The following is a 26,736-nucleotide window of genomic DNA, read 5'->3' as shown; positions in this document are numbered from 1 at the left end:
CAGAAATGCGATTTATGCTCCTAAATCCATGAATTTACAAGGAACGGAAAATGATAGTGTCGTTTTTCTAACAGCTGATGAAGTTAGCAGTAGGGTCAAATAAAAAAGCTATTGAATGTATGTGATCCTGAACTTAACTTGGTTGAACTTACAGTACCAACCACATAGTCAAGTTTGCAGATGACACGACTGTAGTGGGTCTTATCACCAACAACAACGAGGCCAACTACAAGAGCGAGGTGAGCCGACTGGTCCAGTGGTGTAACGACAACAATCTCTTCCTCAACATGGGGAAGACCAAAGAAATTGTCATTGACTTCAGAAGAGGACCTCCACTGCACCCCCCACTTACCATCAACGGTGCCCCAGTCTTTAGGGTGAACAGCTCCAAATTCCTAGGGGTGCATATCTCTGAGGACCTCTCCTGGGTGACGAACACCACATCGCTGGCCAAGAAAGCTCAGTCACGCCTCTACTTCCTTCGCAAACTGAGGAAAGCACGAGTCCCACCTCCTATCATGTGCTTCTTCTACCAGGGCACCATTGAAAGCATTCTCACCAGCTGCATCACTGTGTGGTACGGAGGCTGCAATGCCTCCTTTCCGAAGACTCTGCAACGCATAGTGAATGCAGCCAGCAAGATCATCGGAGTCTCTCTGCCCTCCCTTGTGGATATCTTCCACACCCGCCTCACAAGCAGAGCCATCAGCATCGCAGCAGATGCTTCTCACCCGTCAAACCTCCACTTCAGCCTACTGCCTTCAGGGAGAAGGTACCGGAGCCTCCAGGCTCGTTCCACAAGGCTTTCTAACAGCTTCATCCACCAGGCTGTCAGGATGCTGAACTCTGCCCATTATCTCCCCCCTCATCCACCTACTTCTGAACTCTAATAATCTACAACTCACCCCACACTTCTTTCATTGCACATAAGACACTTTATACTTCTGCAGAGCTCTGCACACATAGACCTGTTTACAAACACCTTGCATGTACAAACTATTTAAATCTGACACTGTTTGCACTTTTACATCTTATAGTCTTTTTGCACTACTGTCATACTGCTGCTATTCTGTATTGTATCTTAAAATAGGACTCATAGTCCTATTATACCCAGAAATATACCCAGAACTACTCAACCTTTACATTTATTGCTTGTATATTTGCACCCTTGGGAGTATATTGTATATAAACTGACTTCAGTGTTTACATTTACTCAGAGATATATTGAACGTTTACATTTATCTCCAGGTATATTTGCACCTTTGGACGTATATTTGTATATTTTACAGAATTCACTGTTTACATTTACTCAGATGCATTTTCATTCAGATGTTTACAATATATTTTTCACTCTGTTTATTTATATCTATTTATTATCAAATACATTGCTGTTACCTTCATACAAAATCTGTTCTGTATTGCACTGACTGCATTGACTGTAAACAATTGATAAGAGAGAAGAGAAACTATATTTCGATTATGGTGGCATTGACAAATAAAGAACCTTGAACCTTAAACTATCAGCATAAATTTATATGGCAATGTGCCCAAAGTTATGAAAAAGGTGACAATGTTAAAGATTAACATAAGATTCAGTTATCAGTAGCAATTTGGGTTGTGAATGTGATGTCATGTCGCAGTGTCTTATGGGTGAGCCACCATTTAAGCAGGGTTAGTCAGTCATCTAGTTAGCTAGGCAGTCTAGCTAGTCGATGAGTTTTCATACAAACTGAGTGTTCACATTATTAAACTGCTGTCTTGAGGTTTATTATTATTTGTTATGAGCAAATAGGTGACATCAATCAGCAGCTTCAAAGCATTTATGCTGTTTTTTTCCCTAATTGTAGCCTGCAGTGTGGCTTTAGCTAACGTTCATTAAAAGAAGCAGTTTTTTACGAACTTTATAAGCGAAATTTATTACTAATGTAGCGCATGCGCAAACTTCTGGGCACGAGAGTTGAAGCTTAATGCTTGATAACCATCACCGTGAGAAAGGGCAACATAAGATCAAAGATAGCTAGCAAATCTATAAATCTTGCTTTGTGAGACAGGCCTCTGCTTTCAGAAATACCCCTCCGACAGACAGTAAAGTCGTGTGTTCTCTAAAAATAAAAACTTCCGTTATTGGCGTCACTTGAGGATCAGAGGGCACTTGTTACGAGGCTGCTTTGCATTTTGGTTCATGTAGTGTAAAACGTTTGCCATTCATTTTACCTCGAATGCATTTGTCACTATTTTAAGGCCACGTATGTCTTAATTAAGTACAAGTTATTCTAAATAATTTTATGTAGACTTGATTGTTTATGATGTAAGTATTTTGTAGGAGAGTCCGTCATTCTTGAATTCAAACTACAACATCCGGCTTCCTTCTTCCAGTACGGAAGGTGACGTTCTAAAACAGACAGTGGGTGGAGAAAAAAACAACCGCTTCCGTGTTGATCTCAGCGGATAAATAACAACTGGAGCGTTACACAAACTGGGGAGAATACTATAATGGTTTTATAAACCATTACGATAGGAAAGAATCACTCATCAAAATGTCGTCGGCACAAGGTACAAAGAAAAGGGACAAGCGCATTTTATCAGGTATCTGTCCAGGTTTCAAATGTCAGGCGAGACTGTTCTTCCCTGCTTATAGCTCAGTTAGCATTGAATGCACGGAGTGTGGCCAGCGTCACGAACAGAAGGATCTTCTAAATGTGGAAGAAGTAACCGACCCAGATGTTGTGCTTCATAATTTACTGAGAAACGCCTTGCTCGATGTTACGGGAGCTCCGAAGAAAAGCACAGAGCTGGTCAAAGTGATGGGTCTGTCCAACTACCACTGCAAGCTGCTGTCACCGATTCTTACCCGTTACGGGATGGACAAACAGACGGGAAAAGCGAAACTACTACGGGAGATAAATCAAGGTGAGCTCTTTGACTGCTCGCTGCTAGGTGACAGAGCTTTTCTTATAGAACAGGAGCACGTCTCTACAGTTGGCTATGGTAAGGACAGATCTGGCAGCCTTATATACCTCCACGATACATTGGAGGAGATCAAGAAAGCCAACAACAACAAAGAATGTCTCATTCCTGTACATGTGGACGGAGATGGCCATTGCCTAGTTCACGCTGTGTCCAGGGCTTTAGTGGGTCGTGAGCTTTTTTGGCATGCACTAAGGGAGAACCTCAAGCTCAGTTTCAAACAAAATTTGGATCGCTATAAGGCTCTCTTTCAAGACTTTATTGACACTGCAGAATGGGAGGACATCATCAATGAGTGTGACCCTTTGTTTGTGCCTCCTGAGGGTGTCCCACTTGGATTGAGGAACATACATATTTTTGGCCTAGCCAATGTCCTGCATCGTCCCATAATCCTGCTGGACTCTCTGAGTGGCATGAGGAGCTCGGGTGACTACTCAGCCACGTTTCTGCCAGGCCTGGTGCCTGAGGAGCAGTGCAGAGGAAAGGATGGCTCCCTCAACAAGCCTATCTGCATTGCCTGGAGCAGCTCAGGCAGAAATCATTATCTCCCTCTAGTGGGTATTAAGGGAATGCCACTTCCAAAGCTGCCTGCAGCATTGATCCCCAAGGCTTGGGGAGTTCCACAGGAGCTTATCTGTAGGTATGTCAGTCTGGAAGCCTGTGGAGGCTGTGTTATCGGGGGAGATCGAAGCCTGCAGGAGAAATACCTGCTCCGTTTAGTCAGTGCCATGGAGGAAATTTTTATAGAGAAACATAATATCCATCCTGCACTGGTGGCTGATGTTCATCAGTATGTTTACCGCCGAACAGGGGTAATTGGCATCCAACCTGAAGAAGTGACAGAGGCAGCGAAAAATTTAGTGCAGGAGAATCGTCTGTACCGCTGTCTGATTTGCAATGCGCTGTCTGAACTCCATGTTCTTCCTGAGTGGTTAGTACCTGGTGGAAAACTCTACAACCTTGCTAAGTCTACTCATGGCACTCTCCGGGGAGACAAGAACTACACCTTCCCATTGAATAACTTGGTATGTTCCTACTGCCCTGAGAGGGATGCACTGGTTCCTGACTACAAACTCAGTTCACTGTCCACCTGCTCCTGGTGCCACAGGAACTCTGCACGGCATGTCCGTGGTGATGGATCTATAGTCTACCTAGATGGGGACCGTACCAACACACGCTCACAGGGTGGTAAGTGTGGTTGTGGCTTTAAACATTACTGGGATGGAAAGGAGTATGACAACTTGCCAGAGGCATTCCCCATTACCCTTGAGTGGGGTGGCCGTGTAGTCCGTGAGACCGTCTATTGGTTCCAATATGAATTAGATCCAGCACTGAACAGCAATGTCTACAATGTGGCAATGCGCCTTGTCACAAAGCACTTTCCAGGAGAGTTTGGCAGTGAGATTCTAGTGCAGAAGGTGGTGAACACTGTTCTGCACCATACAGCAAAGAAGAACCCAGAGGAGTACCACCCAGTGGCCATAGAGGGTGCTCACATGCAGGGCCAAGGGCAAGGGGGTGGACAGGTGGTGGAGTGGGATGCAAACCCTCCCCAAAAGATTATATTGACAGGTCAGAAAGGCCGCACATTGCATAAAGAGGAACTGGTGATGAGCCAAGCAGAGAGGAGTCTGCAACATAAGATTAGTGAGCAGGCAGCTCTGTCTCAACGCAGACGCACACAGCGCCAGAGGATGCAAGACCAGAGTGCAGAGCCTCGCTCTGCTTCCCCTGCCCCCTTCTCCTCAGCTCCACCCACACCCACTAAAGGCATGATCCCTAGTGGGCAGAAGAAGATCCGGGTGACAACCAGTGATGGGAGGCAGGCAACACTGCAGCTGCAAGCCCATAATACCTATGCAGAGTTGCAGGAAGCCATCACCCAAGCCTTCAACCTACAGCCCCACCAACAGTGCATCCGGCATGGCTTTCCTCCTCGGGAACTGCCCCCACCACCCCCCGAGCATCAGGACCTTCCTGTGGCCCTGCAACACGGAGACCGCATCACTGTGGAAGTGCTCAAGGAGAGTGTCCCAGACACACAAATAAATACTCATACCCCGATGGAACCTTGGCTCAGCAGAACCAGCAGCCGAGAGATACAGGACAGTGTTGATCTGGAGATGTCATCACTCTGTCTCCTTGCAACACTTATGGGTAGGACATAACCTTTTGAAAAGCAGTAAACAGCCCTTGTTCATATATAACAGTTTGAAACACAGAATAGGATCCACTTATGTCTATATTTAACTGTTTTGATTGGATTTATAAGGAAATTGTGCCATTTGTGAGATCGCATTATGTATGTAATATTTTTTGCAAAGGCCTTTTCAGGAAAAAAAAAATTCACAGAATTTGCTGCAAATGTCATCTTCCAAAAAGTTGGTCCATGTTATGTGTTAATAATATGCCATTTTGGTAAACGTGCATAACAGCTGTCGCATCCACCAGTCCGATACTGATTTTTTGGTATTGGGATTAGTAGTGGTCTGAAACACTTTACTAGTATATGATCAGGTTTAACATTTTCTGATCCAGTCCACTGTTGTATTTAATATTGCGAAGTTGTGTTGTATATCAAGCAACATTACACAGGAAAAATACAGATCATGCACATAAACAATGGGCCTCATTTATCAAGCTGGTGTTTGTGTAAATTTACACATAAGGAGACTCACTAAACTTGAGTTGGCTGGCTTCAACTTTATTACTGGTGATCAGTTACTGAAATTTTATGCAAGGATTACTGTCAAGTTGAAATAGCTTATTTATTTCAATTAAACAGATATTAAATATGGAGAAAGCAAGCCAACACAAATCAGACCAGCCCTGCCATTAAGACAAAAGAAATGCTGCTATATAAAAAGATGTGCTCCAATGGCTCAGCTAGTGTACACTTTAAGTGACTGATTTGCTGTATACCCCATAGTGTGCTGCATGCCAAAATTGACCTCACACCAAATACGTCAGGTTTCCTTATGACACATGCCCATCTGATTTTCCAACACGGCATCTGGGTACATTGGTTCGGGAGAAGCCAAGAATGCATCAGTGTGTGAGAGTTGTGGCTAACAGTCACTTAAAACAATTAAACATTGCTGTTTCACCTCCGTGTGTGAGGTGATTGGTGTCCATGATCACCTGGGTAAAGTGTAGATATTTATTTTTCTCTGTTTTCATGTAAAACCATTTATTTATTTATTTATTTATTTATTTATTCATTCATTCATTCATTCATTCTCACTTAACTCACACCTAATTCACCTTTTATGTAATTTATCTCCAGATTTTGGCCATTTCAGGTGCTGTTACACTGCTAAATTTTATATATACAGTACCAGTCAGAAGTTTTGACACACCTTCTCTTTCAGTGGTTTTTCTTTATTTTTATTATTATTCAGAAATTTTATTATTTGTTTCCCTTCACTGGAACTAAGGGTCCCAAACATGTTCCAGCATGACAATGCCCCTGTGCACAAAGTGAGTTCCATGAAGACATGGTTTGCCAAAGTTGATGTGGAAGAATTCAAGTTGCCTGCACAAAGCCCTGACCTCCTACTGAACACCTTTGGGATGAATTGAAACCGTGGACTGTGCCCCAGTTTTTTCCTCACCTGGCATCAGTGCCAGCCTTGTAGCTGAATGGGCACTTCCCCACAGCCACGTTCCAAAATCTAGTGGGGGTCCAAATGGGAAGTTAAACAAGCACATATGGGTGTGGCAATATTGGCAATATTGTGTGTGTGTGTGTGTGTGTGAAATCCCCTCCAAAACTATAGGAAAGGCAATGCTAATTCTTTTGTTAGTGCTATATATTGAAGACATTTTGGTTTGAGATCAAAAGATGAATATGATACAATAGATCAGAATTTCAGCTTTTATTTTCTGATATTTACATCTAGATGTGTTAAACAACATAGAACACGGCACATTTGGTGGCAGACTGCATGATTTTTAGTTAAGCGAAAGTATTGGAACAGATAGTCTTAACGTAAATAATACTTAATATTCGGTCGCACATCCCTTGCTTGCAATAACTGCATCAAGCTAGTGACCCACTATCACTGATATCTGTTGCATTCTTCTTTTGTGAAGCTTTTCCAGGCTTCTTTCAGTTGTTGTTTGTTTTTGGGGGTTTCTCCCTTTAGTTTCTTCTTCAAGAAGTGATGCATGCTCAATTGAGTGATTGACTTAGCCAGTCTAAAACCTTCTACTTTTTCCCCCAGATGAAGTCGTTTGTTGTATTGGCAGTGTTTTGGGTCATTGTCTTGCTGCATGATGAGTATTGGGGTATGGCCTCTATATTTCCGGTCTCAAAATTTTCTTTGAACGGTGGATTGTGATAACTTCACCCCTGCACTGTGGAGGTTGTTGGTGATGTCACTGACACGTCAACTGCTTTTGTTTTCCTTGGCCGACCTGTTCGATGTCTAGTTGTTGCTATACCAGTGGTTTCTTTCTTTTTCAGGAGATTCCAAATTGTTTTATTGGCTATGCCTAATGCTTTGCAATGATTTTGCTTTGATTGATTTCTCTCTTTTCTCAGCTTGAAATTGGCTTGCTTTTCTCCCATAGACAGCTCTCTGATCTTCATGTTAGTTTATTCTTTCTAGCAACAAATGCAGTCTTCACAGGCAAAAACCAGGGCTCAAACCAGGATTAGACATTCAGAGCTATTAACAATTTAAACAATCAATCTTACAGGGCACACCTGTTCAACAAGATACCCCAGTCAGTCACATGTTCCAATATTTTTGATCACTTAAAAATGGGTGAGTTTAAACAAAAGGTGCCATGTTCTAAATTGTTTAACACATCTAGATATAAATATAAGGAAATGAAAGCTGAAATTTTGATCAATCTTTTGATCTCAAACCCAAATTTAAAGAAGCACCCAAATGTTACTTTGCAACGCGTATTCTCCAATGTACATTACTATTTTCTTTTTCTTTGTTGGGCCAGGATCATATGTCTTGAATAGGCTGATCAGAATCTCCTGCTTTTAGGAAGAAACTTTTAAGAGTCAGCTGTTTCGCCATTGTCTGTTCAGCCATGTGATTGTACAGTGACCATTTGCCGGTAGCATTTGCCAGTATTAGCATTATTTAGCTAAGATGTGTGCTTCGCTATCTGTCTAAATTTCTCAGATTAAAAATGATCTTAATTTGATAAAAGGATCTTAATTTGCCAGTCACGCAGCGTTTTTACTGGCCAAATACCAGTATTTAGCAGCTAATGGAAACGGGAAAGACATGAGTCAATATAATTTCCTCCTCTGAGAAATTCCCATTTTGCACTTTCAGCTCTCTGTGAGCTCTACCATTTATGGAGTTTTGTGGGTGTCACTAAATGCAAATGAGCTGTAGTGCGAACATGCTTGCACTCCACGAGTGATTGGCACTCATCAGTACAAGAATGTTAGTATGAAGTAAATCAGCATTACTAAAGCTAAATAAGTTTTTTGTTCAGTTTGGCCTACAAAAACATTTACACACAACCTTACTAAAATATTGGTAAATCAGGCCTGTTGTCTTAAAGCATGGTACCATCACACCTTTGATGTTTTGTGTAACTTGGCATAACAGAAGCCTGTAGAGAGCAAGCTTGGTTACTAAGAGAGTGTCTGATTCAGCCAATACACAGAGTTCTGATATTGGTACTATATCGTAAATGTCTCAGCACAAGATTAGTGAGCAGGCTGCATGATTGAACTGGGTTCGGCTGTCACATCTGTACTTCTGGAAACGCCCAATAGCAAAAATAGTATAGCAGTTAACATGCTTTGATTCTTACCTACATTTACATTTATTCATTTGGCTGTTATGTAAAATGAATAGTAGTGATCGGCAATCAGCGGTTTTAATCCAAAATTCTGCTGTAGCGCGACGGTATGTTTTCATTTCTGCATTGGCCTTTATTCAATGACTAATATCAGTGACAGCCGCTAGGCTATAGTGTCCATGCATACTCATTTTAATATATATGACTATGCTGTGGCAGTTTCGTAAAATTTTTTGAGCTGTCACAGTGTCTGATGGAGCAAGGTGTCCAGTTTATGTGTGATCGAATGTGACTGATCAAAATTGTTTACTGTGGTAAAGTAGCGGAAAAAGAGGTTGGCTCTCTTAATCCAACATACATGTGGAACCTAAAATGCAGATTGTTTCCACAGTAGTTTTCATAGTTCCACAGTCTTAAAAACTGTTTCCTTTCTTACTCCCCCCTCACCTTCCCTACCTACTGCTCTAATAGCAGGTATAATAGCACCCCAGCTAACTCCACCCCTTACTTTCTCCACCTCCAACCAAAAAATGATATTAATAAATGTTAATTGAAAAACAATATCAGTAAACATTAGTAAACAATGTAAATCGTATAACAGTATGGAAATTTGGAAAAAGAGCATTCATATTAACAAATCATTAAAGCAAAGTCCAACATAATATTATATGTATATTCCTCTTTTTTACAAACAATTTTAACACAAAATAAATAAAGCACAAAATGGCTCCAGCACACCAGATTTTAAGCCTTTCTTAGGTAATATGCATATAGCTATTATGAGAGAAGCACACATTCAAAAGCCCACTTGCTGCTTTCCTGTTTGTTCATGGTCTTCTGCATCTCAGATTCAATACTGCTTTCAAAAACATGCAGGTGTGCTATTCTTTCCCTGTCTCTCAGGTGAGGATGTGTGGTCATATGCTAAGAAGTTACCTCATCTGTTTCAGCAAGGAGGAGTCTTCTATAACATTGTGAAGAAAGATATGGGTAAGTCCCCCTGTTTTTTTGTTTTTTTTATTTATTTCTGCACTAATCTTCCCTGACAGTAGACATGTACAATGTCCATCTGGATTGAGGCTAAATTTCTTGAATGAAGCCTATCAGTATATTGTTTAAAAGTAATGTCCACCAAACATTGCAGATAACTTATCAGGTATGGAACACTCCTACTGTATAGATATGCAGAAGCTTAACTAGTGTGTAGAGAGACAGGAACTCTACTGTCCTACTGTCCATTTCACTGAGAATACAGCCAAACCCACTCATAACCCAGCTGGGATTTGCACCTGACACGCAGATTCTACATACTAGCTACGTTAAGCAGTCCTTTTTTTTTTTTTAACTGTGTGTGCTCTCTGTGTAAAACTGTTCTTCTTTGTGTGTATGTGCAGACGTGGAATCGTGGAATGATCTGCACTATTTCCATGTCCCTGTACAGCACGCATAGTACCTGGTCAGGAAAGATATCCTGATAGTTAGATAGTTGGGTTTTGGTCACTTGGAAGTGAAAGGAGGACAAAATGCCCAATCATGTTTAATTTACAGTGTCATGTTATTGTCCTGTGAAAATTACTATTACATTTTTTAGCTGGTTTACAGAACAGGAAAAAATGATTGATTGATGTAGGTGATTGATAAAGACAATGGTCTGGCTAAAAGTTTAATTTTTTAATGTGTGTGTGTGTGTTCTTGTGTTCCTATGTCTGTATGTGTTCGACTTCAGGTCTGTTGGATGGGAAGCACTGCACTCTGCCACACCTGACTGGTAAGACATTTGTGTTCAACGCAGCAGAGGAGCGTTTGGAGCTATGTGTGGATGCTGCTGGCCACTTCCCAGTGGGCCCTAATGTGGAGGAAATTATCCAAGACGCACTGTCCCAACTGTGCTCTGACGCTCCTTCTCGCAACCGCGAGGGAAGCCCTGCTCATGGCCTAAAATTGGGCAGTGGAGGGGTGGTGCGCAAGAAGGAGCAGCCTGTTACTGCTTTCCAGGGCAAAGGTCACTCACTGGGCTCCACCTCACATGAGCACCAGCCAATCAGGCGAGAGCATAGTAATGGCGTGGACCTGAGTGGCAGTGTACAGGGAGAGGGGCTAGCACGGTCAAGGGAAGAGCTGGTGCGTGTGGCTCCAGGCATGCTCACTCTGCGTGAAGGGTGTCGAGAATTAGAATTAGAGCCCACAGCAATTGAGGCTCAACGGCGCCGCCTACAGGAGATGGTGTCAAATATACAAGCCTCTATGGACAAACACTTACGGCAGCAGACAACACCTAGCAGCACTACTAAGCAGGATGAGAAGGAGGAAGATGTAAATGAGCAAGATGAGATAAAGAGCCAGGGGGCAGAGTCTCCAAGCATCTCTGAGCCCATGGACCAGTCCTTATGATGTGCTCTTTCACGTACACACTCGCGCACATTTACTCACACAGTGATCCTATTAACCTATAACTATATGTGAGGTTCTCAAATGCATTCCTGAGTAATTGTCATAAAGAGGTTGGAGTTGAGCAAAGGTGCTGGTAAACATGTGCATTTTCCATATATTGCAGCACACATTAAACACTCATGCTTTACATAGACACTTCAGTCAGGAGCACGCAGTAAGGCTGAAAGGGTTGTGTATACTGACTGTGTGTAGAACCAAGTGCATCTGATGTTCAATACACAAAGCCTTCTGTAGCAGTTTATACTCCTAAATCAGCCACAAAATGCATCTACCCAGCCTCAGTTATAGATAGTGGGGTGTTTTTGTTAGTTTGTTGTGAAAACAAAGGGACTCCTAATTGTCTTAATGTAGTTCAGATGCATCATTCAGAGATAATGTAGTGCTGATCAGGTTTTTCATCTGGCTATGTGTGTGTTTTGCACAGTGATACTATTGGTAGGATATGATCTATACCTCTGTGGACTGTTATCTTCTTCTTCAGATTAAGCCATGTGTGGATTAAATGAAAGGTGTCAATAGGAACTCTCCGCTGGATACCACCACTTACCTGTTTTTGTGACCAGGTTAGAACTGCCAGATCTTGGTATTCAAAAGTCACAATGACAGAAAAATGTTGAAGGAATTTATGTTTAATTTTGGCACACGATGCTATGCTTATCATGCTGCTGTGATATTAAGTTTGACATTAAAATGTTAATATATCCCAGAGAATCTAATCCTCTGAATTAGTAACACTAAAGATTGAAGAAGTGCTTTAGGTTTGACTTGAGACTGGTATTGCTTGTACAATTTAATACATCTTTACCTAAGCTTTTTAATTTCCATTTTGGAGTACAGAGTGGCCACAGAGACTTGCTAAGAAGCAGGTGTTTTTCTGTGGCCACTGATTCTTGTAGTTAAGCTGAGTGTAAGTATGAATTGCTGAATGGCCTGTTTCTGGTGTGACTGCTATCCTTCACAGGGGTGCTGCTTCATTCTTGTCTGATTAGTTAAACCTTAAAAAAAGTTGAGGTGTCTTTCATTTCTCCAGGTTGAATAATGCTGTGCACTGTATGGATCTACTGGGTCTGGCAGAGAGATTGGACAGCAAGATGGCTGGGATGACCTGACCAAAGCTCTACTCCTTTATGATTAAGACGGGTGTACATGTGCTGCCATTGTCCTTGCACATCCACACAGCCTTAACGGTTACTAAAGTGTACCTAAAACCCACAGTATACACTCTTAACAACACTTTTCTTCTTCCACCACAGTCTGATTTTTTTTTAATCATCTTGTATAATTTTATTCTAAAATGCTTTTGATTACATCTCAGCTAAAGGTAGTTCAGACAACTCTCCCATTGATTTATCTGTAAATTTATCCCCCAATTCTCTGTAAAGTTTGGTTTTGCAAATTTTTTTTAAGATGCAAGGCTGTTTCATTCCTTTTGAACCCTTCTTCGTCCAAGTGAGTGTCATTCATGTAAATAAAATGTCATGCGGAGTGTGCCTCTCTGAGTGGAAGTGAGCAGTGGGATGAGCTTACTACAGAATGGACTGTAGCCTTGAATGTGGATTCAGGTTTAGGCATTTCCAGTTTGATGAGCAAGTCACCTGAGATTTAAAAAAAGTTAAGAACTAGAAGAGGAAATTTCTCATGAGCTAAGTAGCTCATTATTTAATTTTATTGCTTGATGGGTTTTGACTGTATCCAGAGTTGTCGTGATAAGAAGAATAATTCATTATATTTCTCTGTTGGATCATGACATACAGAGAAGAATGTGTATAAGCACGGTTCCTGAATATTGGTAATAATATGGCCAAAGTTAAAATTCTAAAGAGATTTTCGAGGTGTACCAGTGATCTTTCTGATGAGGTGATAGCCTGTAATATATAGTATATATTGTACTTTATCCTGTACATATATTCATTTTTTTGTTGTTCTTTTTTTTTTGTTCCTTCTGTTTGCCAACAAAGCGGTCTGAAGATCCCACACAGCTAAAGAATTTGCAGTTTGCATGTGCAATAAATTTTTGGCCTAACAACAAAATAAAGTTCCTGCCTCACTGCAACACACTGTTGTTATTGGCCTCTCACAAAGTTTTCATAACAACAATCTTTTCCATCCATTACAGCTGATCAAGATCATACTGAATAAATAAATTTTATTCAGCTTTAAAATAAAATGAATTTTTAAAAAAGCAGATATATGAATTGAAACATGCACATGAAATTCTTATTATTAGGAATTTGGGCAGTTTCAAATACAAATTTTTTTTTTAAGCTGGTGTTTCCTTCAATAACAGTGTAGAACCCTGTACACACCTTTACACATCAGTCTTTATTCCCGATTATTGCAACAGCAATTCATCAACTAGTAATTATTATATTTCAGCTTTAGAGGACTTTAGAGCTTTAGAGCGTGAATATCAGTGTGGATAGATTTTCCAGCATATTTCTGCTGTATATAAACATTTGGGCTAAAATGCTTCTGGATAACATTTTGTGATAACTTGTGAATTGTAGTTATTGTACAAGACTACAAAAGGCAGATGAAATTCTGTCTGCTTTGTACTCATAAAAATACCATACTACATTATTTATATTTACAACATAAATCATGATTTTCTTCCAATTTCATACTAAAACAGCAGATGTCTAATCATTGTTTAGTACAGTTTCATGGATGCTTCAAACAAATGAGTGAGATCCTCTTCAGTGTGAGATCTCGGTGAGAGTTTTGTCACCCGCTCCTGCAAACCACACACACACACACACACACTCCTTAATACAGAAACATAAATATACTGTAAACATACACAAATGTCAAAATGCACTGGAAAGCCCTGTCATCTTTATAGTTCATGCCATCTGTACAGTATTACTTGGAAGGAGTATGGCAAACAAGGGCAAACCTGAGGAATAGTTCCCTTCACCAGCTCAGGAATGTGCTCTTTACTGTAGCCAATTTCAGACAAGCCATCTTCTACCTCCAGGTCATACAGAAAGTTCCTCAGTATGTCTGCCAACACATGTCCAGCATCTTCTGTCTTCACATTCCTTACATCAGCACCTTACCACAACCACCACCACGACACACACACACATACATTCACACATGCAGACCCACTAGCACACAGTGGGTCAGGTCTAGACAGTACAATTTAAAAAAAAAAAGTGTCTATCCTTGTCCATTACCCAGTATCTCTGCTGCCTCTAGGTGGCGCTCTGGGCACATACAGGCAGTGAAGGCAAACACAGCAGGAGATGTGAGAACCACAGAGAGGCCATGAGGCTTCAAGTATCACCCACATGCAGAAACATATTTGGAAATAATAAATAAATAAATAAATAAATAAATAAATAATGCACACATATAGCAGCTAACAACTTTTAAGTATGTCAATGCCAGACATAAATAATAGTCGAGCGAAGGATGTCTATAATTCTGTAGTCCATACGTTGGCAGTTTGAGTGTTATTGCTCAGGACTGTGCTCACCACTAACGGATGGTCCACTCTGTATCCTTTAGCTTTATGGGTTTTGATGTTCCCAGAGATAGGATATGACATTCCATGACTGAAATAAAGTAACAGAGGATGTGGTCAATAAGAAGAAATTAAGCAATTTCCTTTTTGTTTTCATTGTTCTTTCGGCCAATCTTTTGAATTAAAGGGAACTTTTGGAGAATGGTACAAATTTTTAAAGTAAAAAAGGTTTAAATTAAAGTTTATAGCTGTAAATTATGTATGTAAATGAGAAGATTTACCATAAATGAACTCCTGCATTACCAAAGCCAATTCCAGCAAACACACTTGCCAGGTGCATGCTGGAGCGCGCCTCTACATCATCTGGATTACGCACCGCTCTGACACACACACAATAAGTATGATAGTTATGTTCATACATTTTATTTATCTGAACAAGACAGCTCAGACAATTGTGCATAATGTTGGCCAGATTTATTGGTAATCCAGAAATGTATTGCTATTTTTGCCTAATCTTCTTCTATTACAGTGGACATGAAAAGTCTACATGCCTCTGTTAAAATGGCAGGTTTTTGTGATGTAAAAAAACGAACCCAAGATAAATAATGTCAGAACTTTTTACACCATCAATGTGAAATTACAATATATAGAAATTAAGTGAAAAACAATCAAACATTTCAGGGAAAAATAGGGAAAATAAAAAAAATTACAATACCCTGGCTGCATAATTGTGCACACCCTTTTATAACTGGGGATGGGGCTGTGTTCAGAATGAACCAATCACATTCAATCTCATGTTCAAAAGTAATTATCAGCAGTAAGTGAAATTATTCTGATTAAGCCCAAATAAAGACCAGCTGTTTCTGTAGGATTTTCTTGACATCTCCTTGGTTTCATCTGCAGAAGACATGGTCCGAAAAGAGCTAACAAAGCATGTGCGGTATCTCACTAGTCGAAAGGGATCATTCAGGATTGGGGTATAAAAGAATTTCCAAAACATTAGATATACCATGGAACACCATTATCAACAAGTGGAGAAAATGGGGTACCACGGTTACATTACCAAAAACCGGACATCCCTCCAAAATTTACAAAAGGACAAGACAAAAAATTACCAGGGAAGCTCTCGTATTCTTCACGACTGGGCTATGGGGTAGGGTGGCTAGACAGAAAACCTTTCTCACAAAAGACATCCAAGCGCTATTAAATCACACCAAACCATGTGGCAAAATGTGTTATGGTCTGATGAGACCAATTCCAAAAGGTATAATTTTACCATAATTCCGAAAGTTATGTTTGGTGCCAAAAAAAAGCACATCACCAAAAGAACACCATACTCATGATGCAGCATGGTGGTGGCAGCATCATATTTTATCACTGCTTTTCTTCAGCCAGAACTGGGGCTTTTATCAAGGTGGAGGGTACAAATACCAATAGTTTTGTAGAGCAAAACTTTCAGGAAAAGGAATTTCACCTTTCAGCATGACAATGACCCAAAGCATACACCCAAATCAACAAAGGAATGGCTTAACCAAAAAAGATCAATGTTTTTGAATGGCGTAGCCGGAACCCAGACCTGAATCCAACTAAAAATCTGTGGGGTGACCTGAAGCGGGCTGTGCACAGGAGGTGCCCTTGCAATTTGATGGATCTAGAATGTTTTTGTAAGAAAGAGTGGGAAAATATTGCCAAGTCAAGATGTGCCATGTTGTAATAAAAGCAAAAGGTACTTCAACAAAGTATTAGTTTGTTATTAGTATTAGTTTCTAATTGTTTTTCTATACCTTGCAAGTTCACATTACAGGTGGAAAATAATCTGACATGATATTTCTTAGTTTCATTCTTTTACTTCACAAAAACCTGCCATTTTAACAGGGGTGTGTAGACTTTTTATATCCACCGTACTTTAGACTACAACACCATAAATTAGAGAAACAGAGTGAAAACAGAAGTTAGCATTCTATTTAAATAATAAATAGAAATGATGAGACAAGTGTTTAGCCATACCATTAATGGGTACCTGGGAAAACATGGTTAAAACCGGAAACCTGTGACCACTGACTGACCGTAAATGGTAGAGGAGGCACTTTACAGAGGAGATAACTAGCACAAGTTAAGGAGACATAGGGTAACATTTCATGACAAAAGTCATTAGGTATTTTAAGATTAGACAAACCAGCGCTCTATTCATAGCACATAATAATGATAGCACTTATACCACAGTCCTGATGAATTCTAGACTGATTGGTCAGAAAGTGTTGATTAATTGCCAACTGCAAACAAATCCGAAATTTATATTAATATGCTTGTTCTAATATCTTATCATGTCTATAGTATCCATATGTGTGTGTATATATATATATATATATATATATATATATATATTGTTGGATGCGGTTCATCTGCATAACAGTGTTGAAATGTTAATGCACTTTGTCCTCTGCAATCCTCTGGAAATTGTCAGTGTCAAAAAGAAGGCACTCTCCATGCCACACTATGCCTCTTTATGTGTGTGCGGTTTACCTAAAGTCAGTCAGTAGACAGACAGAAAGGTAGTGCCATACTAGACTTTCATTTTATTTCTTATTTAGAACTGTAGCACTCTCAAACTTTGATGTACCGTTTTAAGTACTTGGCTACTATACAGAGGGCATGTCTTGCCCAGACATCGCTGATTGGGTTGCTGCCCTGATAAGTGGGACGGGCGATGGGGTTGGTGGGACATGGACTCCTCATGTTATATGGTAAGGCAGTGTAGGATTCCAAAGCATGGCTATAGGAGGTGACAGACAGCAAGACAGAGAGAGAGACTACATGAGCAAGAGTCGAAATGAGAATAAATGTAAAGTAAGAATTCCAGTACCTAAGTAACCACACACACATGCACACATTATGCACACAGTGTGCACTGAGCCTTACCAGAGTACATCAAAGCCACTGTTGGCAGCCACTCTGGCTGGCATGTGCAGTGTGTGTAGTGGATCCACCACTGCCAAAGTAGGCCTCAGTGATCGACTTGCTATGCCTGTAAACAAAGTGCATGAAAGAAAGAAAGTCACATTTAAAGGAAACTAATTAAATAGTGGCATGTCTACAATGTTAAATCTTTCTATGTTTCAGTGAAATGAAAAATAAAACCGATGCAACTGGTTTTTAAAAACAGAACCTATAAAGTGTTGATAGCAACTGTTAGAATGAAGCTTAAACTGAAAAAAAAATATATTTTATTTGAAATTAATTCACCTGTTTTGGCCTTCAGGTCTTCAAAATCAAATATCGCTACACCTGTGGTCTCACTCCCTGTACCTGCTGTAGTGGGAACTGTAGTGAAAACACAAACACATACACACAATAAACTTTATTACATGGAATAGGCCTGTAGCTCCTTTTACAATATACTCTACATTGTCTGAAAGCAGCTTGCACAGTTTGATACGATATAGTGGTCACTGGATATGATACATTTTTTGATACAGCAAAAATAAATATTGCCTGAATATGTGGCTTAGGTTTACATTTTCAACTGATTAAAACATTCAGAATTATAAAAGTATAATAATTGAAGCATTATTTAAATACTTAAACTAAACTGGTTTGAGTCTAAGGGGAGGGGGGTGTCTGAAGCACAGGGCCTTTATTTCCCATTCTGCTGCTAGGGAGTTGTGCTGTCAAAGTCAGGTAGCTGTCTGTATCGCTAAACAAGCTTCTGAATCCTGAAACCTGCATTCTTCACTACCAAGTAGAGTCTCATATGAACTTCCAAAGTTGCTGCAGTGATTTCTTTAGCCTCGATTGAATCTGTTGCCTCAGTGTAGCAGAGAAACTTTGCTGTTTGCATGTTGCTTCATGTTTTCATCTAAATTCCACTGACACAGCCGCTGGCCTCCAGCATCATAATGTACCAGTAAGCCAAAGTGCTCCCATACACCAGGCCTTAATGATTAGGTGAAGTAAAAACTAGGTTCATTACACCTCATGTAATGTAAGTGGTATTTTATGACAAATAGCTTACTTTATTATGCAGTCTGCTGAATGCATTGTTTGATACTAAGAGCTTTGTCTCAAACAATGCAATACAATATCGTTATACCCCTATTAAATAGTGTTTATGAATTCATGTGTCATGCATAATATGATGTTATAGAAAATCTTCACTGCCAGACACACACATATGTACACTTTGAGTCTGCATTCATCTCCTGATTAGCTCCAGGCTTGTTTGCTCTGAGTAATTAAGATGTTTACCCTGAATTTATTTGACATGAACTTTTATAATCTGATTTCCCAACTCAACTGAGGTTTATAATTTCAGTTTCAACAACCAGGATGTGACTGTAAAGTGGAAAATTTCAAGATTAAGACATGACATTTAAAGAGGTGAAATTACATCAAGATTGTGAGAAAACATGTCTTAACATTATAAATAAATGTTATTCAATAGTATTAACATATGCATGTTTTTATGTAAAGCATCAAGCATAAACCTGATATAACCTATAGGTTTCAGTATTCCTTAACTGAGTGTGCACACAAGTACCTGCAATAAGAGGCTTCAGTGATCGGGTAATTGGTTTTCCTTTCCCAACTGGCGCATTGACAAAATCCAGAAAGTCAGCCTCCGGGTGACATGCGTAAAGATTTGCAGCTTTACAGGTGTCAATCACAGAGCCACCGCCCACAGCTACATATGCATCAAAATTTCTTTTCTTCACAAAATCAATTGCTGCTTTAAAACTAAAAATGGGGAGAAACAATTATATTATCCTTCAAACTATGAAGAATGTAGACTCCAAATATAGCCAATAGCCATCTCTCTCACACCATAAACAGATGTACTGCTCTGTTCCATCTTAGCTGCAGTTTAAACTGGGATAGGCTGAGTCAAATGTGCATCATAGGAAATCAAAACATTCATAGCTCAGTATTTGCTGAAACAGATACTTTATGACTTACAACATACAGACACACATATATATATATATACATATATATACTCCACCTATAATCCGTAGGTTCCACCCTCACACCGTCATAGCATTCATACTTCACACCATGTCTGGCTAGTGAGTCCAGCACTGCTGTTACTGGAGGCAATCTGGACAAGTTCGTGTCCGTCATCAAACACACATTTTGTGCACCCAAATTCTGCAAGTCCTAACAAAACATTTAGAAATTTCTCATTATATCCAAATTCACATTCAATTAAAAACAGTAACTGACTACAACTTTACCACCAATTACTGTTCTAAGTACATTTTTAATATACTTCCTGATAAACTCAAAGGTGCCAATATTGTTAACTGGCATGCAAAGTTAAAAAACAAAATTATACCCCAAAAACCCCAGTGAATGTTGGTGTACAAGACAGCTAACTTTCTTAATTAATGGCTCCTTTTTTCAACCAACCAAAGAGACCACAGACCCACCCACTTGGTTTCTATTGGCTCACAAGTCCAAGGCTTGTGAATTCACAGTTCAAAGTTCACTTAGATAAAGTCAGTGTAAAGCAAAAGTAACGGCTATCTGAAGCAAATGTGTATTTCAAATCCCACATGCTTTCCCCTTCAGTGTTGTTTGGTCTGACTGCAGCATTATTTGAAAAATCAAGGGGTCAAAATCATAAATACTCTGGATAAACCATAGATGGTGGCATCTCTGCAAACCCAAAGACTGAGACCTGGGCCAGTACATATAAAGCCACTGAGGGTCAAATTCTGGTGTTAAGTGCCCAAACATTCTTAGAAATCAAGAAAATGACTCAGATACTTAGGCCTAAAAGTTGGAAATAACAGACTCTTTCATTTATCTCTGATATCTTGTAATTTAAAAAAAAAAAATGCTGTGATCTGCAACTGCCATTTTGATAGCACATACCATAATTTCTTGCACTAATAGTGGTGCAAAACATAACGGGATATGAAGTATTAGTCGTCTCTACCTTCTCATTGCAAACTCCACTGGGTTCAGTGGAGCTTGCATATAGCCAGAGAAAGATTACATGTATTCACCAAATCTCAAACTCCTTAAAGTAAATATCAAGCAGTTGTAACTGTATGTCCTAGGTGGAAGTGGAAGTAAATCCATTATCAATGAAATTGTAGCTTATTAAATGCAGGGGTTGGGGGTTCAGACTTCACACAAATATATTATGAAATACCTTATGAAAAATGACTAGTTTACTTGCACTAGAGTTTATTATTATTATTATTATTATTATTATTATTATTATTATTATTATTTTATTATTTCATAAACATAAACTAGAATGCAGTACTGATATCACTGTGCTTTGTGCTCCTACTCCTCTAAGAGATGGTCAAAGAACTCTAAGAAATGCTCAAAGAACTTTTATAACACATTTTCACTTCCAGGTTTAACTAAGAAATTTCTGAGAATTTCTTTCTCAGAAACTTTATACATACCAGCCCTGGTTGAGGTGATCATTTAGATATCAGCTGGGTAGAGATCTTTACATTAGTAGAATGTAAAAACTGCAGTAAAGCATGAGCAAACTGCAGTGAGCGTGGTAGAGACAACTGCAGAATTATTAGCACCCTTTATGGAAATGAGCAAAAATCAATATAAAATATATGTGATATACTGAGTATGTGGAGTAACGTGTAACATGGAGTGAGTAACATGTATTATGAGTAACATGGAGATGTTGTATAAAATAAAAAAGATTTTCTTAGGCATAGTTTCTTGAAAGTGTTTAAATACTACTAAGTAGTTTGCAGTGTTACTCTAGTAAGTGTTACTCTGTCGGTTTGTAATTTACTTTATTATCATTCAGCAAGTCTTGCCTTCGTACATATTACTTGAGGTAAATTACATGCCATCTCTTTATGTCCATTCTCTTGGTGCCAGTAATTGGATGCCAATAGTTGACCACACATGCTTACTCTTATTTTTATGAAATAAAACTTACCATGCCAATCTCTCTGGTTACACCCTTTCCAAATCTGACATTAGAGCAAGCCATCTGAAAACACAGGTAAAGAATCTCCACAAGCCATTTACAATGCACGGCATAATTAAAGAGCTATAATGTGAACATTTTACAGACCTTTGCTATTATGCTACAATAAATTGGTTGAATGGAATAACACCAAGATATGGTGTACATTATTAGTATTAGGACTGATACCAACCTCAAAAGCATAGTCAGTTTTTCTCCCATTTACATGAACTGCATCTGAACACAAAGAAAGTGGTCATTTCAGCTCATACTATGATTTTAAATGCTAAACTGTCTTCTGAACAATATTGCTAATTGTATTTACTAGTGTATTGTCTTTCACAGGTGAAATGTACCTGGCTTATGGATGTGGACGGAATGCATGGAAGAGTGAGCAGGACATCTGCACCTGTTAAAAAGTATCACATCGGATTTGAACAAACGGAAACCACTGGCAGGCAAAGGAGTCTGACCTATAAATAAAGTTATCCATGAGTCATGCGTATCTATCCTGAAATCCTCAAATATATTGCTCAATTCATAAATAAACGTTTAATTATTTCATATAAATATCAAAACTGCAAAACTGTATTTTAAAATACACTTTAAGTATTTGTAAATGTTCTTAAGATAATTTCAATTTGCATTTATAAAAGACTGGATATGTATGGACCTTTGAAGATTAGAAATGTGCTTCTATGTATCCTATCTTTAGGACAACAGGCATGTATTCGACTTCAGCCAATACATTTTTTAAATAAATGAAGGTCATAACAAAGCTTTATTTCTGTGCAACTGGACTTTGACGTGTAAGGCTCAATGCCAGATATGTTAACTGTTTTGTACAGAGCCTTGGGGATATCGACTGTCATTGTTTACTTTTATGAAAGTAAAAAACAGCTGCTGCGGTTTTTTTCTCTTGTTTCATTCTCTCACTTATTTGGATATGCTGATCTTTAGTCTGGTTTGTCGTTCACCCTGTATTCTGCTTTACCGACCAAATAACGACAAGTAGCACAGATTTCCGCTGACTTCAGCAATAACAAAGGTGTTATTAGTGCTCAGTAATAGTAGGGACAGCTTGCTAAAAATCAGTGTAACTCGGCTAACTGAAAGGGCAGACAGCATTACCAACATTAGTTATTTATTTCTTATAGTTATTTTAACTGAACTGTAATAAAACTTGACCTCAAAGATATTTAGAAGGTAGAACAACAGCTGAGAAAACGTACAGCTTTAAAGTTATGCAACATGCTATTATATTATCATATATTAAAAAGTAATTTCTTCGCTCAGTGGTTTGTTTTGCGGACGCTGTTTGACTTACGCCTGAACGGCAAGCTGCCTCAGTAAGTGCGTCACCCTGTCGCGACCAGCCATGACTGCGTCCTGAGCGTCTTATCCTCCCAATCCGCGTCCCCTGCCCGATTTACGCGCACTGGTTTATGATTTACGACTTTACCCGAACTGTACCGCGCATGTGCGACATTTGACGGCAGTGGTTTTCAATCTTACACAAAGGGCCGGTATGTCTGCTAATCATTCATCTCGGTCTCCATCTCGCAGCCACCCCTTTTTTACGGCATTACAGCACATTTTGTGACATTTTAGGAACAGCATTAATCAGCACAGCACATTTAATGACTTAAAAAAATCTGAATAGAAAACTCTATGGAAATTGGGTAGTTTAATTGGTATTGGTTGCAATTACACAAAAAACAAAAAGACTGGAGACCATCAACTGTGAATGCAAACTGGAAATATCCTTATTAAATAAGGGCTAGACTTTATTAACAGATAACACTAACGTTCTTAACAGATAACATTTAACAGCAACATGTTTTTTAGCCCTCTTGTTTTCCAGGGTGGACAGGTTTTTAAATACTGTTTCATATCATTGTCAATATAAGAAAATAAAGGGTTTGTATTTGTCTGTTTTAACAGGTGCTACTCTAGTTTCATAATGTGACGTTATTGCGCATGCGCGGCGGATTCACGAGCCCCATAAACCGTTATCCGCGCCCCTCAACTGGGAATTCCTACTCGGGAGCTCGGGGTGATCTTTTAAACTTCGAGTTCCTCAGAGTTCAACAAATGACGTGAAATCAACATGAACACAGCACCAGCAGTAAACAAAGTAGCACTATGACTATAGAGTTCGCTGTTTTGAGGAGGAAAATATACATCACATCATAATTAGTTGTCTAGCTTGTGTGCGTTGCTAAAAAAAAATAATAATAAAAAAATAAAAATAAAAAATGGAGGCGGTTTTCACTTTGGAGCTCGAATGCAAGGATGTCGAAAATGACGCCATTCCGAGTTCCCTCTTTTCACTTCCGAGGTAAATCACATGCAGCATTTAAAGACTTTTCTCTCTCTCTCTCTCTCTCTCTCTCTCTTAAGTATTGAGTAAGGTAAACAAAACGGCATCGTACGAGCCAAAATAGAACAATGTCATCCAAGCAACACAATGAACAACTGCAATAAAGGATAAAATAAGTGTAAATCATTCCAGAATAATACTGAGTGAGTACATGTGTAAAAAAATAATAATAATAAAATGAAAAAAAGGTGGTCAGTTGTTTCAATGTCATTCTATGCGTAAATATTATTAATAACATTCTATGTCATTGATAAGCAAAGCTTTCACAGCATTTCTCTCTTGACGTCTCTTTTCAAGCCTACAGAAATAGGCTGAGTTAATTTCTCCATTCTTCCCCCCACTTTGCCCTTGATCTAATGTAAGCACCATTAGCCCTTCTAGTATAAATCTCAGCCAACTTTCCTACTGTGATAATTAAAGAGTCTAGCTATGTTGCCTTATAAAATGGTGTGTCTTATATTTGATAATTTCCCATTTCTCTGTATTTGTAGAGAAATCCATATTTGTATATCATTATGATATCATTAATAATAGTATTAACACCTTCATAACAGTTTCCATTATTTAAAGGATCTGAATTGAACTTCCAGTAACCTTTATTGCAAAGTTTCTGCCCAGTCTCTGTAAGGTTAATCCAGGCACATTATGGTCTGTTAAAGGAGCAACTAAATGACGTATTCTCCGAGATATTATTTGACACCGGCCAATAGTTAATATGAGAACAGAAAGAGAAATTTTGGCTAAATCATGAAGATTCTCAGCAGTCAGAATTCAGCATGCACCAAGGATCTATTAAAAACTGAGATAGAATTAAACTGCCAATAACCAGATTAGGGTGATGGTCATTTAATGTACTTGGGTAACAGTTTATAAACTCATCCATAACCATATTAAAATCACCACCTAATACAATATTTTTGGTTCATCATAAGATCATCTGTGAATTCTGTTACAAGGAGTCTGTTTAAAATCGACTTATTATAATAACCATAAACATTCCCTACAATAAGGAATGTATCTTCAATATTCATAACCACAAATAACCAGTGCCCATTATCTTTTTAGTAATCACTTTCCCGGGAAATATTGTTAAAACAGGAGAGCTATGGCTGTTGAACGAGTTGAACCATGAGAAAACATAATTTTATCTCGCCATTGATTGACCCAAAACTTTTCATCCTAAATGTTTGAATGAGTTTCCTGGAGCAACACACAGTTTGCTTTTTCAGCCTTACAAAAGAGCTTTTCCTTTTTGTATTTAAGACCCATAGCATTCCGTGAAATTAAACTTAGTTCACAATTTAAAGAGAGCATAGCCAACAGGCTTCAAAGCTAATTTAACAAGAAGAGCAATAAAGTGTCCCATCATTTACATTTGTAATATTTTAACTTCTTTTCACAAACAAACGTCCAAATTCCCCTTCCTGTTGATGCAAGCCAACACAACCTTGGTATTAAGCCCTTTCATCTCGGACAACCCTCATGGAGAACTGGATGACCACCTGTCTCACTCTCCTTTCTTCCAACACAATGTACCAAATACAACACACTATTCAGCTTCCTGGACAGATGTGGAGCGGGTCTTTGCAACAGTTTGAGAACCACATTTCGAGTATTCTCATCCACATGCTCTTTCAAGCCTTTCAGCTGAAGATTCCAACGGCATTTATATCACTTCACCTCTCATGCTTGCTCTCTTGCTTCATTAGCCACGTTAGTTTGTTCCATCTTTTCCTTTTTCAGCAAATCCACCTGCTGTTCCACCAAGGCCTTTATTACATTCTTGGAATTCGCAATTTCAGATGCATTAAACTTGACTGATTTAGTGACAGAAGCAATCATGGCGATGTTCTGCTGAAGCTGTGACCCAAAGTCCCTCACCATAGACTGGAAATCATTTAAGTCTGAAATGATGATGGCAGTTGGAATTTCTTCATGTTCATTGTTAACCTTGAGTTTTCTACTCAATGTGGGAATTTTAGTCAGGATAAGAGTCCTTCTAGACTCAGGAAGTCTTCATAGGTGCTGCATTGGTTACCACAGACAGCAAACTGATGCTGGCTCATAGTGATAAGAATTGTGAAAACAGATCATTTGGCTCAGCTCATCAATAAGAGTCGACTATTATAACCTGATTGCCTCTCCTAAGACACTTGACTACATACAGTACATCTTCAACAAGCAGCAGTGCAGTGGACCCTCCCCGTCATGCTGCCTTATACTCACAGAGTCAAACACATATCTCACCATTCACCAAACGAACAGTTCAGGTGTTAAAAAGAGTTTTTCACTGAATTACAATTTAATTAATTTATAATGCAAGCATCATGGCATAACCTCCATCTACAACAACCACCAAAAAAAAACCACAATAAGCTTGCTAAGTTAGCTTGACTCCACTTTCTTGCAGTATGAACCTGGCAGCAGAAATGGCTCAGCTGAATTCAGTGATTCAGGAACTTGCACCATGCAAAACAGAAGCTGTCATCTCCTTCAACAGAGTCCCACTGGTTTGCTGTAGTATGGGCAGACTCATGGGTATTTTTATCTGTTTAGAACATATTATTTATTCATTATGAAAAAATAATGTTTTTGTATGATATTTTTTGTATATTGTAATTTTATCAGTAACATTATAAAACTGACTATCACCCTCAGGGGGCACGGTGTCTTAGCAGTTAGCACGTTTGCAGTGTGTGCAGAGTTTGCATGTTCTCCCCGTACTTC

The 26,736-nt window shown here is 39.1% G+C and overlaps 3 protein-coding genes across 5 annotated transcripts; 2 read left to right on the top strand and 1 right to left on the bottom strand.

Annotated features, from left to right (window-relative positions):
- The first annotated feature begins 132 nt into the window (after positions 1–132).
- On the top strand, positions 133–12,684 carry LOC128316964 (uncharacterized). Its single transcript, XM_053227472.1, has 2 exons — positions 133–2,553; positions 11,681–12,684. The coding sequence occupies exon 1, from the start codon at positions 288–290 to the stop codon at positions 888–890; it is 603 nt and encodes a 200-aa protein (XP_053083447.1). The 5' UTR covers positions 133–287; the 3' UTR covers positions 891–2,553; positions 11,681–12,684.
- On the top strand, positions 2,538–12,684 carry vcpip1 (valosin containing protein (p97)/p47 complex interacting protein 1). 2 transcript variants are annotated; one of them, XR_003404406.3, is made up of 4 exons: positions 2,538–5,124; positions 9,652–9,738; positions 10,475–11,762; positions 12,230–12,684. XR_003404406.3 is itself a non-coding variant. In XM_026941420.3 (3 exons), exons 1-3 carry the CDS (start codon positions 2,538–2,540, stop codon positions 11,137–11,139), a joined length of 3,339 nt encoding a protein of 1,112 aa, XP_026797221.2. In that variant the 3' UTR covers positions 11,140–12,684. The 2 variants fall into 2 exon arrangements, 1 of the variants encoding a protein (XP_026797221.2); XM_026941420.3 differs by having other exon boundaries at positions 10,475–12,684.
- A 644-nt stretch (positions 12,685–13,328) lies between these two features.
- On the bottom strand, positions 13,329–23,098 carry adhfe1 (alcohol dehydrogenase iron containing 1). Of its 2 annotated transcripts, none has more exons than XM_026941421.3 (14): positions 22,954–23,098; positions 21,983–22,035; positions 21,820–21,863; positions 21,597–21,650; positions 19,668–19,822; positions 19,206–19,402; positions 17,912–17,989; positions 17,588–17,693; positions 17,289–17,441; positions 14,950–15,048; positions 14,681–14,759; positions 14,379–14,475; positions 14,096–14,253; positions 13,329–13,933 (listed from the first exon to the last, which is right to left on the bottom strand). In XM_026941421.3, exons 1-14 carry the CDS (start codon positions 23,004–23,006, stop codon positions 13,850–13,852), a joined length of 1,410 nt encoding a protein of 469 aa, XP_026797222.1. In that variant the 5' UTR covers positions 23,007–23,098; the 3' UTR covers positions 13,329–13,849. The 2 variants fall into 2 exon arrangements, with proteins under 2 accessions (XP_026797222.1, XP_053083446.1); XM_053227471.1 differs by having other exon boundaries at positions 21,983–22,099; positions 22,954–23,063.
- Between the last annotated feature and the right edge of the window lie 3,638 nt (positions 23,099–26,736).

The sequence above is a fragment of the Pangasianodon hypophthalmus genome, chromosome 21 (genome assembly GCF_027358585.1).
Source record: "Pangasianodon hypophthalmus isolate fPanHyp1 chromosome 21, fPanHyp1.pri, whole genome shotgun sequence".
Classification (NCBI taxonomy): domain Eukaryota; kingdom Metazoa; phylum Chordata; class Actinopteri; order Siluriformes; family Pangasiidae; genus Pangasianodon; species Pangasianodon hypophthalmus.
Note: the sequence above shows the minus strand (reverse complement) of the source record. Positions and strands in the feature narration are given on the sequence as shown.